This window comes from Cervus canadensis, chromosome 6 (assembly GCF_019320065.1).
Source record: "Cervus canadensis isolate Bull #8, Minnesota chromosome 6, ASM1932006v1, whole genome shotgun sequence".
Classification (NCBI taxonomy): Eukaryota; Metazoa; Chordata; class Mammalia; order Artiodactyla; family Cervidae; genus Cervus; species Cervus canadensis.
Window position 1 is genome coordinate 51,968,011 of NC_057391.1, and position 14,256 is coordinate 51,982,266.

General features: G+C 34.7%; 1 protein-coding gene across 5 annotated transcripts in view; it reads right to left on the reverse strand.

Moving 5' to 3' along the window:
- Positions 1–14,256, reverse strand: part of UNC13C (unc-13 homolog C) — a 646,481-nt gene that overhangs the window by 256,252 nt on the left and 375,973 nt on the right. For all 5 annotated transcript variants that reach the window (XM_043471933.1, XM_043471936.1, XM_043471934.1 and 2 more), the window contains one exon: positions 13,687–13,815. In XM_043471933.1, the coding sequence (XP_043327868.1) occupies positions 13,687–13,815 (129 nt within the window). The remainder of the gene's footprint in view (positions 1–13,686; positions 13,816–14,256) is intronic.

Genomic DNA, 14,256 nt, shown 5'->3' on the forward strand with positions numbered 1-14,256 from the left:
GGAACTCAAAAACATGAAGCTTCTCTCTGAAGAATGAAGGGCTCACACCTCACATCAGGCACCACAGCTTGAAGACTTGCACCTGAAAGATGAGCCCCCGTAATATCTGGCTTTGAAAACTGATAGGACTCAAGTCCTATCAGTTAAGGGCTAAGCAAAGGGTTATAGCAAACTGAGAAATGATTTTTGAAGGGTTTTTGTAGAGACTCATTCATCCAAAGACCCAGCACAGAGGCAGCATTTGAAAAACATCCAGACTTTATGTCAATGAGATCCACTTGCTAATCTCAGAGTGTTAGGAACTGTTTGGATACTATCTGGGAATGGAGATGCTGGTGGGTGCCACTTGCATATTCTTGCTTGCTAAAGCTGGTGCTATTTTTCCTCCAGTGGGTGCCATTTTCATCCTCTAAACAGTGGGGCACCATATTTGTGCTCTTCATCTGCCTTGCTAAAGCTAGTGGTTACCATCTTTATTTTCTTACTAGTGACCTTTATTTTCTCTTGCTAAAGCTAGTGGTTACCATCTTTATTTTCTTACTAGTGACCATTATTTTCTCTTACTCTGGCAGATGCCACCCTCATGCCTTTCCTCTCCCATATTCCACAGCTTTAATGTCTCCCCGAGGGAACCTTTTATACATGTCTGGAACCCTGATTTTTAAGTAGAATCAAATATGTCCCTTGATCATCTGGCTCTGCAGGCCAGTGGAAATGGCATTCCTGAGTCCCATGAGGCACTACCATTTGAAGAAAAAGTTTCTGCAGGCTATCATCTTTGCACTTCACTGTACAGATAAAAGAGGGAAACACACCTTCATTCTCTTACCATGAGAAAAGAAAATTACAGGCAATATTCCTGAGGAACAAAAATAGAAATAAAAAACCCTCAAAAAATTATTGGCAAACAGAAGTCAACAATACATTAAATGGATCATATACCAAAAGCAAATGGAATATCCCAGGGATGCAAGTATGGTTCAGTATCTGCAAATCAATTAACATGATATACCACATTAAAAAAGCAAATGATAAAAATCATACAATCATCTCAACAGATCCAAAAGATGCATTTGACAAAATTCAACATGCATTTATGATAAAAGTTTCAATGAATTAGGTATAGAGGGAAGGTGTATCAACATAATAAAGGTCATATATAACAAACCTACAACTAACATCATACTCAATGGTGAAAAGTTGAAGTTTTCCTCTTAGACCAGGAATAAGACAAGAATGCTTATACTCACCACTTTTATTCACCACAGTATTGCAGTGCTAGCCAGAACAATTAGGCAATAAAAAGAAATAAAAGGCACATCCAAATTTTAAAGGATGAAGTAACTGTCAACATTACCAATGACATTATATTATATTGGATTGGCCAAGAGGCAGACACAACTTAGAGACTGAACAACAACAACAAAAGAAAATAAATCTTAAAAGTCCTCATCACCAGAAAAAAAAAATTTTTGTAGCTCTTCATAGTTACAGAGGTTAACTGGACTTACTATAGTGACCATTTTGCAATATATACAAATATTAAATCAATATGTTATAAACTTAATGTTTACATGTATAATAATGTTATATGTTAATTATATATCAATAAAAAATAAATATAATAAAAAGATCTTTTTGAATACCTATGAGTAAGGTGATTCACAAGCACTATCACATTTAATCCTCACAGCAATCCTGTGAGATGTATTGTTATCCCCTTTTGCCAAATGAATAAATTCACGCTTTAAGGAATTACATAACTTGCCCAAGACTCATATCTTTCTAAGCTGATGGTGGAGACAAGGTTTTATTTGAATACAGATGCATGTGATTTCAAAACTTTATTTCTTCCTAAGATAATCACTTAAGTGAAAGCAAGATCCTTTGCTGATATAAGGCAGGCAGGACCATTTATTCATCTCTAGAAATTATGAGAACTATTTCCAGAACTGAAAAGGGGTCTACCTCCTTCATTCTGGCCCACACACAAGCTGTTTTTTCCCAATAGGTTGATGTGATCCCAACAGGTTTTTTCCCCAACACGTTTGTGCTCCTCAAACACAAAAACCTTGTGTTTGAAGCACTTGGCTGAATCATTAAGTGCAGCCAGAGAGTAAGAGCCAAGACCAGAGCCCTGGAATCTCCAACATTTAAAGACCTAGTAGAGGAAGGAGTGTGCTAAAAAGTTTGAAGTCGAGCAGCCAGTGAAGATGGAGGAAAAAAATACAGATGGTTATAATTACTTAGAAAGTAGCATTTCAGAAAAGATGGAGTAGCCAACAGTAACAAGTGTTATTGAGAGGTCGAGTAAAATAAGAGTAGATAATTTATCTCTAGTTTAGGCAAAGTCTATATACTTGGTGACCTTGTTAAGATAATATCAGTAGACACAGGCAACTGAAGCTGAACAAAAATCAGTGTATTTTAGCTCTTTTGCTGAGATGAAAAACAGAAACATCTTACAGTACTCCAGACACTGCCTACTATATGTGATTTTGAACAAAAGTTAAGGGGATGCTTTATTAATTATTTTTTATCTTGAAATACTTCCCTGCTGTTTCTGGATACATACCTCTAGAATTAATATCTCCAGAGAATGATCTTCCGTGATGGGTATCCAGAAATCACATTATTATAAGCTGTATTCTTTTCTGTGTCCAAGACTAGGATGGTTCTTTCTGTTTTATATTCCAGCAGCACATTGTATATTCCCTTCAGAACACCTGACACTTTAGTTATTGGCTTAGTTATTTTTTTAATATCTACCTCTCTGGCTAGACTGTGAACCCCATGAGAAGGATGGCTATTCACTGTCCTTTTCCTTATTCTTGTTACTGCTCTTTTCCTTATTCTAACAGTGCCTGGAACATAACAAGAATTCAACAAATTTTAGTTACTGTATACTTGTGAATGAATGTGTAACTTCTAAACCCTTTTCTCCATATGGGACATAGAACTCAGAATCAGAATCAATCTTCCATATGATTTAGAATGCTTCCCTTTGGCCGCTTTCACCAATGCCAGAATAAGCAAGTAACTAAAGTTTGATACTTTTATCTGATGAAATTTTAAAAGGAACAAGATGGAATAAAAACTGAATTTTTAATAAGATATTTTAAAGCATGGTAAGGAAGCCAAACCTCTCTGTGGAGAGCCATGTAATACATTTGAGGAAAATAAAATGCAGCAATGAAACGTAAAAAGGGACCAATTCATTTCTATGTGAGATTCCATTATCCTTTAACTTGCTCTGCGTACAGTGAGGGAAATTGGATTACCAGATTATGTGAACAGACATCAGTCATGGGTGATGGTTAAATTACACATGTACTATAAAAGTTAGAACAATGGATAGTTTGTTGTATTTTGTTTCATGTCTTCCATTTGAAACTGTTCCGAAGATTAGGAGCTTTAAAAGAAACCTGCTACTAAATGTCAGCATCTCTTAATGGAGACTGTCTCATCAATATATTATATTCCATTTTATTAATGTAACACCATTTGATTTCTGTGAGTATATTATTGCTTATGATGTTCCAAAACAAGTAATATGATAAAAGTATCAGGAGGGTATATCCTGGCTCTAAACAAATGGATGGATGGATGGATATAGATATAAATGTGTGTGTACATGCACACAGGCACACACAAACCCTTTATTACAAAAAAAAATCATATAAATAAAATCAAAGCAATGAGGACAACAGTATCAATGTTTACTGGAAGGCTACACATAATGTTTTTTTTTTTTTTAATACATCAAAGTGTTACCATGTAAAAGTCCTTTTAGATGGCCCAGAGTTCCTTTAGAATTTCACATCTGCCTTTCAACCTAGTCTGTATTTCTGTAAAAATCACTCAGTAATAATGATATCTTGACTTGAATTTTGTCTTCAGTATATTTCTCTCTTTTAATTATGTTTTTGCATTGTTTTCTAATTTATTAGATGTGTGTGTATGCTAAGTCACTTCAGTCACATCCAACTCTGTAACCTTTTGGACATGTAGCCGCCAGGCTCCTTCGTCCATGGGATTCTCCAGACAAGAATACTGGAGTGGGTTGCCATGCCCTTCTCCAGGAGATCTTCCCAACCCAGGGACTGAACCCACATCTCTTGTCTCCTGCACTGGCAGGTGAGTTCTTTACCACTAGCATCACCTGGGAAGCCCTAATTTATCAGATATTTTCAAACATACAACTTTCTGATGATGTCTTAGTCACTCATTCATATCCCACTCTTTGCGACCCCATGAACTACATACAGCCTGTCAAGCTCCTCTCTCCATGGGATTCTCTAAGCAAGAATACTGGAGTGGGTTACCATTTCCTTCTTCAGGGGATCTTCTTGACCCAAGGATTGAATCTGGGTCTCCTGCATTGTAGGCAGATTCGTTACCATCTGAGCCACCACAGAAGCCCTTTAAAGGACTTAAAGGTCACTCATTCATTCACAAAAATATAATAATGAAAGTTCACTAGGTTTTGGACTAGAGAGAAAAAATATCATTATGTTTATTTTAGAGATAGGAAAACTGGTTTATTAGTGATTGCTTTGCTAAATCTAGTGAGTAGCAGAGCCACAATGTTTTTTTTTTAAAGCCTTATAGTTTTAACTACATGTATTATAAACAAAAATCACAACTACTATATTCAGTATTTTGGGAGTATCTGTTATATGTGAATGCTATACCACATATGAAGAATTCATTGATGGGCAATAATGACAAAACTGTTCCAGAGGGGTTTACAATCTGTTTCACCATATTGTCTCTTCTATGATCTTAAGAGCTATATTATTTTACTAATGACTCAGTAACATCACTAACATCTACTTATTTTTTTTTCCTCTTAAAAGGGAATTATATTAAGGATTTTATAAATTCTGGGCATCTGGGAAAGAGCAGTCTAAGTCATGAAACACAACACAGACTATTTGGCAAAAATATCCCATAAGCAGATTTCTTACATACTATAACACTTTTTGCACTTCAATTTTTAATTGAAGTTTACTTTATTTTCCTTCTCTCTAGATATTTATCAAAAAGGAAAAATTCTAAAGCAAAAAATAAAACCAGGGCTAGTAACAAATAACATTTTATTTAATACTTGCCTAATGTCAAATCTCTTGAAGAACTTGTTGAAATATGGACTCCTAGGATTCTTCACAGATAACCTATTTCACTGGGTTTGAGGTGGTCAAACTTCCCAGGTGATTCTTAGGATCAGGGCAGTTTGAGAAAGACTGAACTAGAATCAAGCAAGTGTTAAGAAAATGTATGCTTCTGTATTTATGTTTACTGAACTTTTCATGAATTTCAAGTAATTTGATTTACTAAAATGCCCCATCTGAATAAAAAATGTGTTTTAAAAATAAAAGATTCAAGACCCATTGATTTCCCAGGTAACTGTAGGATCACAGAGTGAAAGAATAAGTTGTAAGTGAGATGACTTGACCCCATGTATAAACCTTCAATGAAACATCGTATTCCAAACACCGTAAAGGTGGTAAAAAAAAAAAAAATACCAAGAAACACATCATGGAATGATTTATTTTCACCTCTAATTATTTATGAATGAAGTTATACCTTTAAAGAATAAAGGTTTCTAAAAGGGAACACATTAAAACAAAAATCACATAATGCAATATAGATTCTAACAGGAGAGCCTTATGGCTACAACATCATGCAGTGCCAGGGTCATCATTTCTAGCTTTTTGTATAACCATATGAAGCAGGTAGTTTTGGTAATAAATCTAATTCAGTTCTATACTTGTTAGATGCCAAATTTATTTCAGTTAAAGGTTTTATGAAGATAGGTCCTAGATTCCAAATATATCACAATGAGATAATACTTTTCTTCATAAATTTAAAGTCAACTTATTTTTTGACTTGAGGTAAGGAACACATTGGAATCTCAAGTACATATATAATGACCATGTGTGATTCATATACCCATCTGTCTTGTCTATCAATCCATCCATTCTTCCACCTATTCTTTTTTTTTTTAATCGCCATTTCAAAATCCTATTTTCTCCTGATCTATGTAAGATCATCTATTATGTTTGGCGTTTATTTCTCTGATGGTTAGAATGTTTATTGTTGTGGTATGTGTTTACTTTAAATTTACATAACTAGTATTATGCTATACATCACCTTCTGTATCTTCTTTTTCACTCTGCAGTATGTTTTTAATTTCTCTCCATGTTTCTACGTAAACACTTAACTCATTTCTTCTGTCTCATGATATTCTATAGAGTAAATCCACCACGTTTTACTTATCTATTCTCTAATGAAGGACTTATAGACTGCCTCCAACTTTTCAGTATCAAAAACAATGTTTGAATAAACATTCTATTAAATATCTCCTTAGGGGTCTTTGTGCAAATATGTCTAACCTATAGATATATCAGGATTGCTGCTTCCTAAGTCCTAGTTTACATGCTAACCAAAAGTGCATGGGGGCTCCAGTGTCTCCATTTCCTCATGAACATTGGCATTATCTATTTTTGCCAACCTTCTGGATATAAGACAGTAGTTCAATATTGTTTTGACTAAATTAATAATGAGTTTAAGGAACTTCTCCAAGCTTATAAGCCTCTTGAGTAAGCATTTTTATAAATTCCCTGTTCATTTTTGGTGCCTATTTAATTGGAATCTCTCTCTTTTCCTGGTTGTTATTTTGGAATTCCTTAGTCCTATGTCAGCTTTTGACACTGCAAAGATCTTTCACAACCTTTTACTTTTCTCACAGTGTACATTTATAGGAAATTGCCAATTTTAAAATAATTAAATTGATCAATTTTTCTATTTAAAATTTGTGCTTTGGCACTGTTATATTTAAAATAGATAACCAACAAAAACCTGTTGTATACCACATGGAACTCTGCTCAGCGTTATGTGCTAGCCTGGATGGGAGGTGGGTTTAGGGGGGAATGGGTACATTTATATGTACGTCTGAGTCCCTTCACTGTTCACCTGAAGCTGCCACAACATTGTTAATTGGCTATACCTCAATACAAAATGTTTTTGGTGTTAAAAAAATAAATAAAATTAAAAAAATAAAGAAGCTCAAAATCAAGAAAATTAAGATTTGTGCTTTGGAATTTTAAGAAGTCTTTTCTACATGCATCAGAAAGGTATTATCCTATACTATCATTATTATTGGGGCTTCCCTGGTGGCTCAGATGGTAAAGAATCCACCTGCAATGCGGGAGAGCTGGCTTCGATCCCTGGGTTGGGAAGATCCCCAGGAGGTGGGCATGGCAACCCACTCCAGTGTTCTTGCCTGGAGAATCTCCACGGATAGAGGAGCCTGGTGGACTACAGCCCATGGAGTCGCAAAGAGTCGGACACGACTGAGCGACTAAACACACACATTGTTATTATTACTACCATTTACACTTGCCTCTTTCATCCTCTCAAGTTCACACTGGATATGGTGTTACCTAAGAAACCAGTCCTTCCCATAGCTCCCCACACTCCTCTAGCTCCATATGATGAGACACTTTTCCTAACATTCTAAATTGTCTGTTCCTTTCCCTAGTAATACGTATAACACAATTTTTAGTGTAAAGAAATTCTATTGTTCTTGTATTTGTTAAGTAAGATTTATTTTTATGTGAGCCAAGAGCTCTTGGTAGATTCTGTTAGTTTTCCTATCCATATGACTCATAAATTACAACAGTTATTTTCCTTTCTAATTTATATTCCCTTATTTCTTCAAGAGTATGTTAAACAGCAGTATTAATAGGATACTTATTTCTTTCTTAAATGTACCTAAATTTCATGTTAACATTTGACACAATTTTTTTAAATGTAAACTTAAATAAAAGAAAATCTGTTCCATTCCTAAATTTTCAAGAGTCTCTTCTTTGATCATAAAGAGGCATCAAATTTCACCATATGTTCATTCTACATATATAACATAAATATATGATCTTCCTCCTTTACTTAACTACTACAGTGATTCATATTGATAATTTTTTTTTTCCTAATGTCAAATCATCCTTGCATTCCTGAGATAAAATTGCTTGACCTGGTTCTATTTTAAATATGCCATCTGATAATTTATTTGCAATGTTTAAATCACTTTTTATTTTCAAGATGTGCTTATAATTTTCTTTCCAAATATTATCATAGTCCAATTTTAGAATCAAAATTATATTAGTCTTACTGACAAAATCTACTCTGCATGTTGTTTATTTTAGAGTTTATTAAGGTTTCACTTATCGATTAATTTATTGACCTAGGTCAGAAAAACTAAAATACACATTGATGGAAACATAACTATTTAATAATTCTTTATGCTTTGGATTTCTTATGTTCCTGTTTTCCTCACACAATAAATAGGATACCACTCATTTTGAACAATTTATTTTTATAAGAATTTATATATTATGAAGTTTATACTTATGAAATTTCCTTTCATAAACTTTCTTTTACACATTTTATAATATTTGAAGAAAAATTAAGATTAAAGTGTGTCTGTATTTACTCAGTTTTAGTGTGTAGATAATAATCACATGAGGTAGTGAAAAGTTATCTTCTTTTCAGAATGATCACCATCCCCCAAACTAATGCTACTGATTGTATAAGAAAAAGTCCATTGCCAGGGGGAAAATATAAGAAAAGTCAGGCACACTTTCTAGCTAATTCTTCAAGGATTATTATTTAAATAATATCTCAAATTAAGAATTACAGAATTGGGATTTTTCTACCTATAAATTTCAAAGTTACATTTTAAACTTTCCTTTTATTATTTAATTATCTAGAGCAAAAACAATAGGAAAACAAAAACATCTATGGCAAATGTTTTGACTAAAAGAACTGAAGAAGTACATATCTACAAATCAAGGAAGACTTTCTTAAACTTGATATGTATATATTCATATAAGTTTCCAATTAAGGTATCGTGGGAGGGTATTTTCTTTCTTCTATGGAGTTTTCAGAAGACTTCTCCCCTGGAGAAGGAAATAGCAACCTACTCCAGTACTCTTGCCTGGAAAATCCCATGGACAGAGGAGCCTCACAGGCTACAGTCCACGGGGTCACAAAGAGTCGGACACGACTGAGCAACTTCACTTTTCAGAAGACATCTTGGTCAAAATTTTGAAATGAATAGCAGTATACTTATGCTGCACATGCACAAATATTTTTGTGCAGACTTTCTATTAAGTAAGTAGTTCTTTGCTATTTCTGCTACTATATGCAAGGCACAGCATTATGTACTATAAGTTCAATAATATAAGAGTTTCTATTCCCATTAAACTCAGTGTTTACTATGGACATCAGATAAGTTGTAGGACATTTTAAGATGTGAAAAAATAAGAGGGTGCTGTGACCACATGCTACAGTCAAGTCTGCATTATTTATAGTAGAAACGGAAAAGTAGAGGAAAGGAGGTCATTTCTCTGTTCTTTAAAAGCCCAGTGATATTCACTGCACTATTTTTGTAAAAGTGAAACACTGAAGCTGATATTTAAATTGTGGTGTATTTATGTGATAGGTAGCCATTAAAAAATCAATAAATGTACCTCAAAGTATCAGTATGCATAGTTCTCAAAAAAGTAACACCAAGCCTTAAAAATTACAGATTTCCTCTCAAATACCTAAAGGTTGTTGGAGTTAGTACATGTAACCACACCATTGCACTGCTTGTTTGTACACTGGAGTATGTGAGAGAGACAGGTACCACAAATGGTTAATAGATATGTATTATAAATGTTCATAAAGATCAACCAGAAAGCTAATAACAAATTCATAACAGAGATTATCGCAAAGGTAAGAGGCAGGGAAACTTGATTTTGGAGGGAAACAAAGGGACTCTGCACTAGTGCCTGATGTGTACGCTCTGAGGACACCTCAGGAAACAAATGCCAGTTTTTTCAGGAAAAAAAGCAAAACCAAAAACCAAAAACAGATGCTTTAAACAGACTTGATGATGTTTTGGCTTATCCTCTTCTGGAAGTTATCTATATGAAAAGAAAAGCAATGATCTGAAGGTTGCTTTAGGAGCAGCAGCAAGGGAACTAGCTGGATGATATTAACAAAAATTACTACTAAGCTAGAACACATCCATTTTGTTAATTTCACATAAGGAGATCTTGAATTTGGGAGTGAGTGGGAAAGACTTTTTAATACTTCAAAGATCATATTTTAAATAGAAAAATTGGTCAATTTGATTATATTAAGATTGAGAAATTTTTTTTTAATAAACGTACACTGTGACAAAGATAAAGTTGATGGATTGTGAAAAACTTTGCAATATCAAAAGCTGACAAAGAACTAAGTAACCTCAGAATAGCAACCAGGAAAAAAAGAGATTCTATTTTTTAAAATAAACATAAGCTACAAAGAGGTAATTTATCAAAATGGTTACTCAAAAGCTAATAAGCTTGTGAGAAGATTCTAAAACTCATTATTAAAAAATAATTAGAATATTGGGCTAGTTTATGAATTGATCCCTCATGTATCTTTATGCAAGAGATCAATCTTCTATGTCCACACTGCCACACTTGAGTCTTAGTTATGCTGAACTGAGGACAAACGTGGGCCTGGTGATTAAGTCAAAGTAAACGCTGTTCCATGAGAAAACGCTGCCAGCCGTTTCCAGCTATCTTGTCTAACTGCAACAATTTCAACTTTTCCCTTGTTTGTTTTTCATTTTTATTCTAAGTACTATTTGTATATGGTTCTTAAAAACCCCTTTGGAGAAAGAAAGTAAGCTTCCACACTTAAATAAGCAGAATTATACTGTGCCTAACAAGCCTGAAATTCTTGTTTTTTTGGTTTCAGGCATGACATTATCTACAGAGAACTCAGATAAACACAGAAGTGGCATAAATACTAAACGTACATCTTGATGAAGAAACAGGCTTGTAGAGGCTAGCCTATCTAAGGCGACCAGCTTTACTGTAATCAGCTTTACAGCCAGGATTAGAACTCAGGGGCTCTAATATCAGAGATTATGTTCTTGGTCTCAGACTTACAGTGGAGTCATTGAAGTAGAATATAAATAACTGAGTGTTTTTCCTTTTTTTTTGTAAAATGTATTTCTTATTACTTTATCAACTGTACTCTGTGTCAGGCAGTGTTTAAACACTGGGGCTACAAAGATGAAACTTGTGGCCTAGTGGGGAACACAGGTCAGACAAATGTTACATTATATGTCTAATACACGCATCATCGTAAGCATGCTGCTGGTGACATGTCAGGGTATATTATGAGACCAGAGAGCAGCAACTCCTAAATTAGCCAGGAGAGGTCCTAGAGGCTTTCTGAAGAAAAGGTCAGTGAGCTCAAGTTAGCCAGAAAAGGGTTTGGGAGGTGAAGCAATCCAGGTAGGTAAAGATAATGGGGAAGAAGGCACTGTGGACTTATGTTTAAAGGTTGGGACTAGATGGGACTTCCCTCAATTCCTTCCACATCCTGTCATCCAGGCCTCTGCAACATGACCCCATACAATGGCAAGAGGTTTTAGGCAAGCAATGAGAGTCTCCTGTGATAGAGTGCCCTTTTGGTCTTGATTTTCAAACACCATGTACATCTAATAAGAATACAAGGTTAGAAAATCAGGTAAACATCTTTTTAAAGCCAAGTCAGCAGGTACTAAGCTATATTAATTTTTATGTGATAATTTATTTGCTTTTTGTTAGGGGTATGTTTGCTTTATGGGAATTGCACATATTTCTCTAAAGTGTGCTAGTCACTCAGTTATATCTGACCCTTTGTGACCCAGTGGACTGTAGCCCACCAGACTCCCCTGTCCATTAAATTCTTCAGGTAAGAATACTGGAGGAGATAGTCATTCCCTTCTCTAGGGGATCTTCACCACCCAGGGATTGAACCCAGGTCTCTTGCATTGCAGGCAGATTCTTTACCATGTGAGACACCATATAAATAAAACTTGTTTATTATTATTATTAATACATTTGAAAGATATTAAGGCATGTCACTTTATTTAGATGATTTGATTCATCCATTGAGTGTGAACTAGTAGGAAAGGAGGTCATATTTAAACTGGATTTTGATGAAGACAGAGGATGGGGGATGAACATTTTCGGCAGATAGAACAGGATAAATGCATGGATGTAAAAGAAGATGATCAATTTACAGAAAATAATAGAATTTAAGGCTCGGGAGAAGGGACCAGTTTGTGTTTGAAATTGTAGGAAGAAATTAAAGATAATAAAGTCTGGTAAGATTGCTTATGAAGTTATGTATGAATAACTAACATGGTATAATAAAAAGCTTAATTTTTATATTTTGGGCAAAATAAAGACAGCGATGTTGAAAATGCAGAGGAAGAATTGAAAGAGTTTTGTGGGAAGAAGATAAAGAACAGACAGTAGAAAAAGGAAGGCCATTAGAAAGCCACCCAAGGGGAGGTGTGAAGTCAGGGACAGTTTAATCCCTCGAAACCCCAGGGAACCAAGTTTCCAAACTGCTAATAGCACACATTTAGCAGAAATTATAAAGTTAAGAACAATTATGCAGTTAAATGTTGTTTTGCTTATACAATGACAGATTCCAGCTTTACTGTGTTCTCCTATTAGGCTAAGGAGTTACTGACCCAGAAAGAGTAACACTCTAAGAATCCGAGCATGAAACCTTGTTTGAAAGAATCCTCCTGGCCTTAATCCAACATACACTTTTTAGACTCTGCCCTTCTCTAAGCAACCAAGAAGTTCCACGGGTAATGGTTTCCAATATCTATTGGAACAATGGCTTTCTTCAGGGAAGCGAATAGGCAATAGAATCATATTAAAAAGTCATCCCCAAACAATAGTTCTACACAAGTAATAGCAATATATATGAAACATAGTGTGTATTAAAAAACTTTGATGCAACAAAAAGATATATCACATAATATACCCTGTATTTATAAATAAATGAATCACATAACCAACAAAGATTAGTATCCAAAACACGTTTTAGAATTTTATGCAAATCGATGAGTAAAAGGCAAGCAAGCCAAGAGAGAAATCAGCAAGGAATTAATAGACAACACACAGAAAATAAAACTGAATTGTTCACTGAGCATATATGAAAAGATGTTCCAACTCATTAACATTAAAATAGTGCTCACCTCTGTAAGAAGACGAAGGGAGGAGAATGAAATTTGAAAGAACTACAAAGTGAGATGCCAATTTAAAACTTTAAAGAGCAGAACAAATATTACTAAATGCTAACAACTGGTCATCTAAGTGCTAAGTATATGCAAGTATACTTTCTGTATTTTCATTTGTATTTAGAAATATTTCTTAATAATAAATGTACATATGTGAGTATATTACCCGCGTGTTCTACAAATATGTCCCCACCTACCATTTTTGTGAGATAGAAATGATAAGGCAGGATGAGTTAGGGGAAGGACACAGGAGCAGAAGTTGAAATCCTAAATTCTAGTAGCAAATCTTCCACTTTCCCACTGTGTGACTTTGAGAAAAGCACTTATTTGAAACTGACTCCTCACTTGAAACCTTGAATAATATCCACCATTAATATAACAAGTTATCGCAAGGAGTGGATTATTTCATGTACATTAAAGTGACATTCAAATGTGAAGAAAAGATATGGGAATTCTAACAACGTGCAGGTAACGTAAGTTGAATGAACATGCTTTCCTACTTACTTATGGAAGCAGACATTAGAACAGAAAATAGACACATGTTTTTTTCTTACCGGGTCTATTAGCTGGGAATAGAGTTCATGGCAGTTGTCAAAAATATATTTGTACGTAGAATCCAGGCAAGCCCTGACGCAGTCCTTCACCACCATGCTGGCCTTAGGGGGGCTTTGCAGCTCCAGAACCTGGTATACAAATTATTTTCTTAAATTTAAAAGTAGAACACCGTATTAACCATATAAAAATAGTCAAGCAACATTTTATAAACACTTTTAGTTGACTTTTCTGTATTCAGGAAAAATGTGGTCTTAGAAATGTTTTAAAGGTATAAACACTCACCTTAACTTCTTAATATAACAACTCAGAGAAAATGAACATAGTAAAGTTACCCATCACAATATCATTCATTCATTCCACCCAACCACTCAACAAATATTTATCACCTACTATACATCAGACTGGAGAAGGAAATGGCAACCCACCCCAGTACCCCTGCCTGGAGAATCCCATGGATGGAGGAGTCTGGTAGGCTACAGTCCATGGGATCGCAAAGAGTCAGACACGACTGAGTGACTTCACTTTCACTTATACATCAAACAATGGCAATACTGCAGGGAACAGAAGAA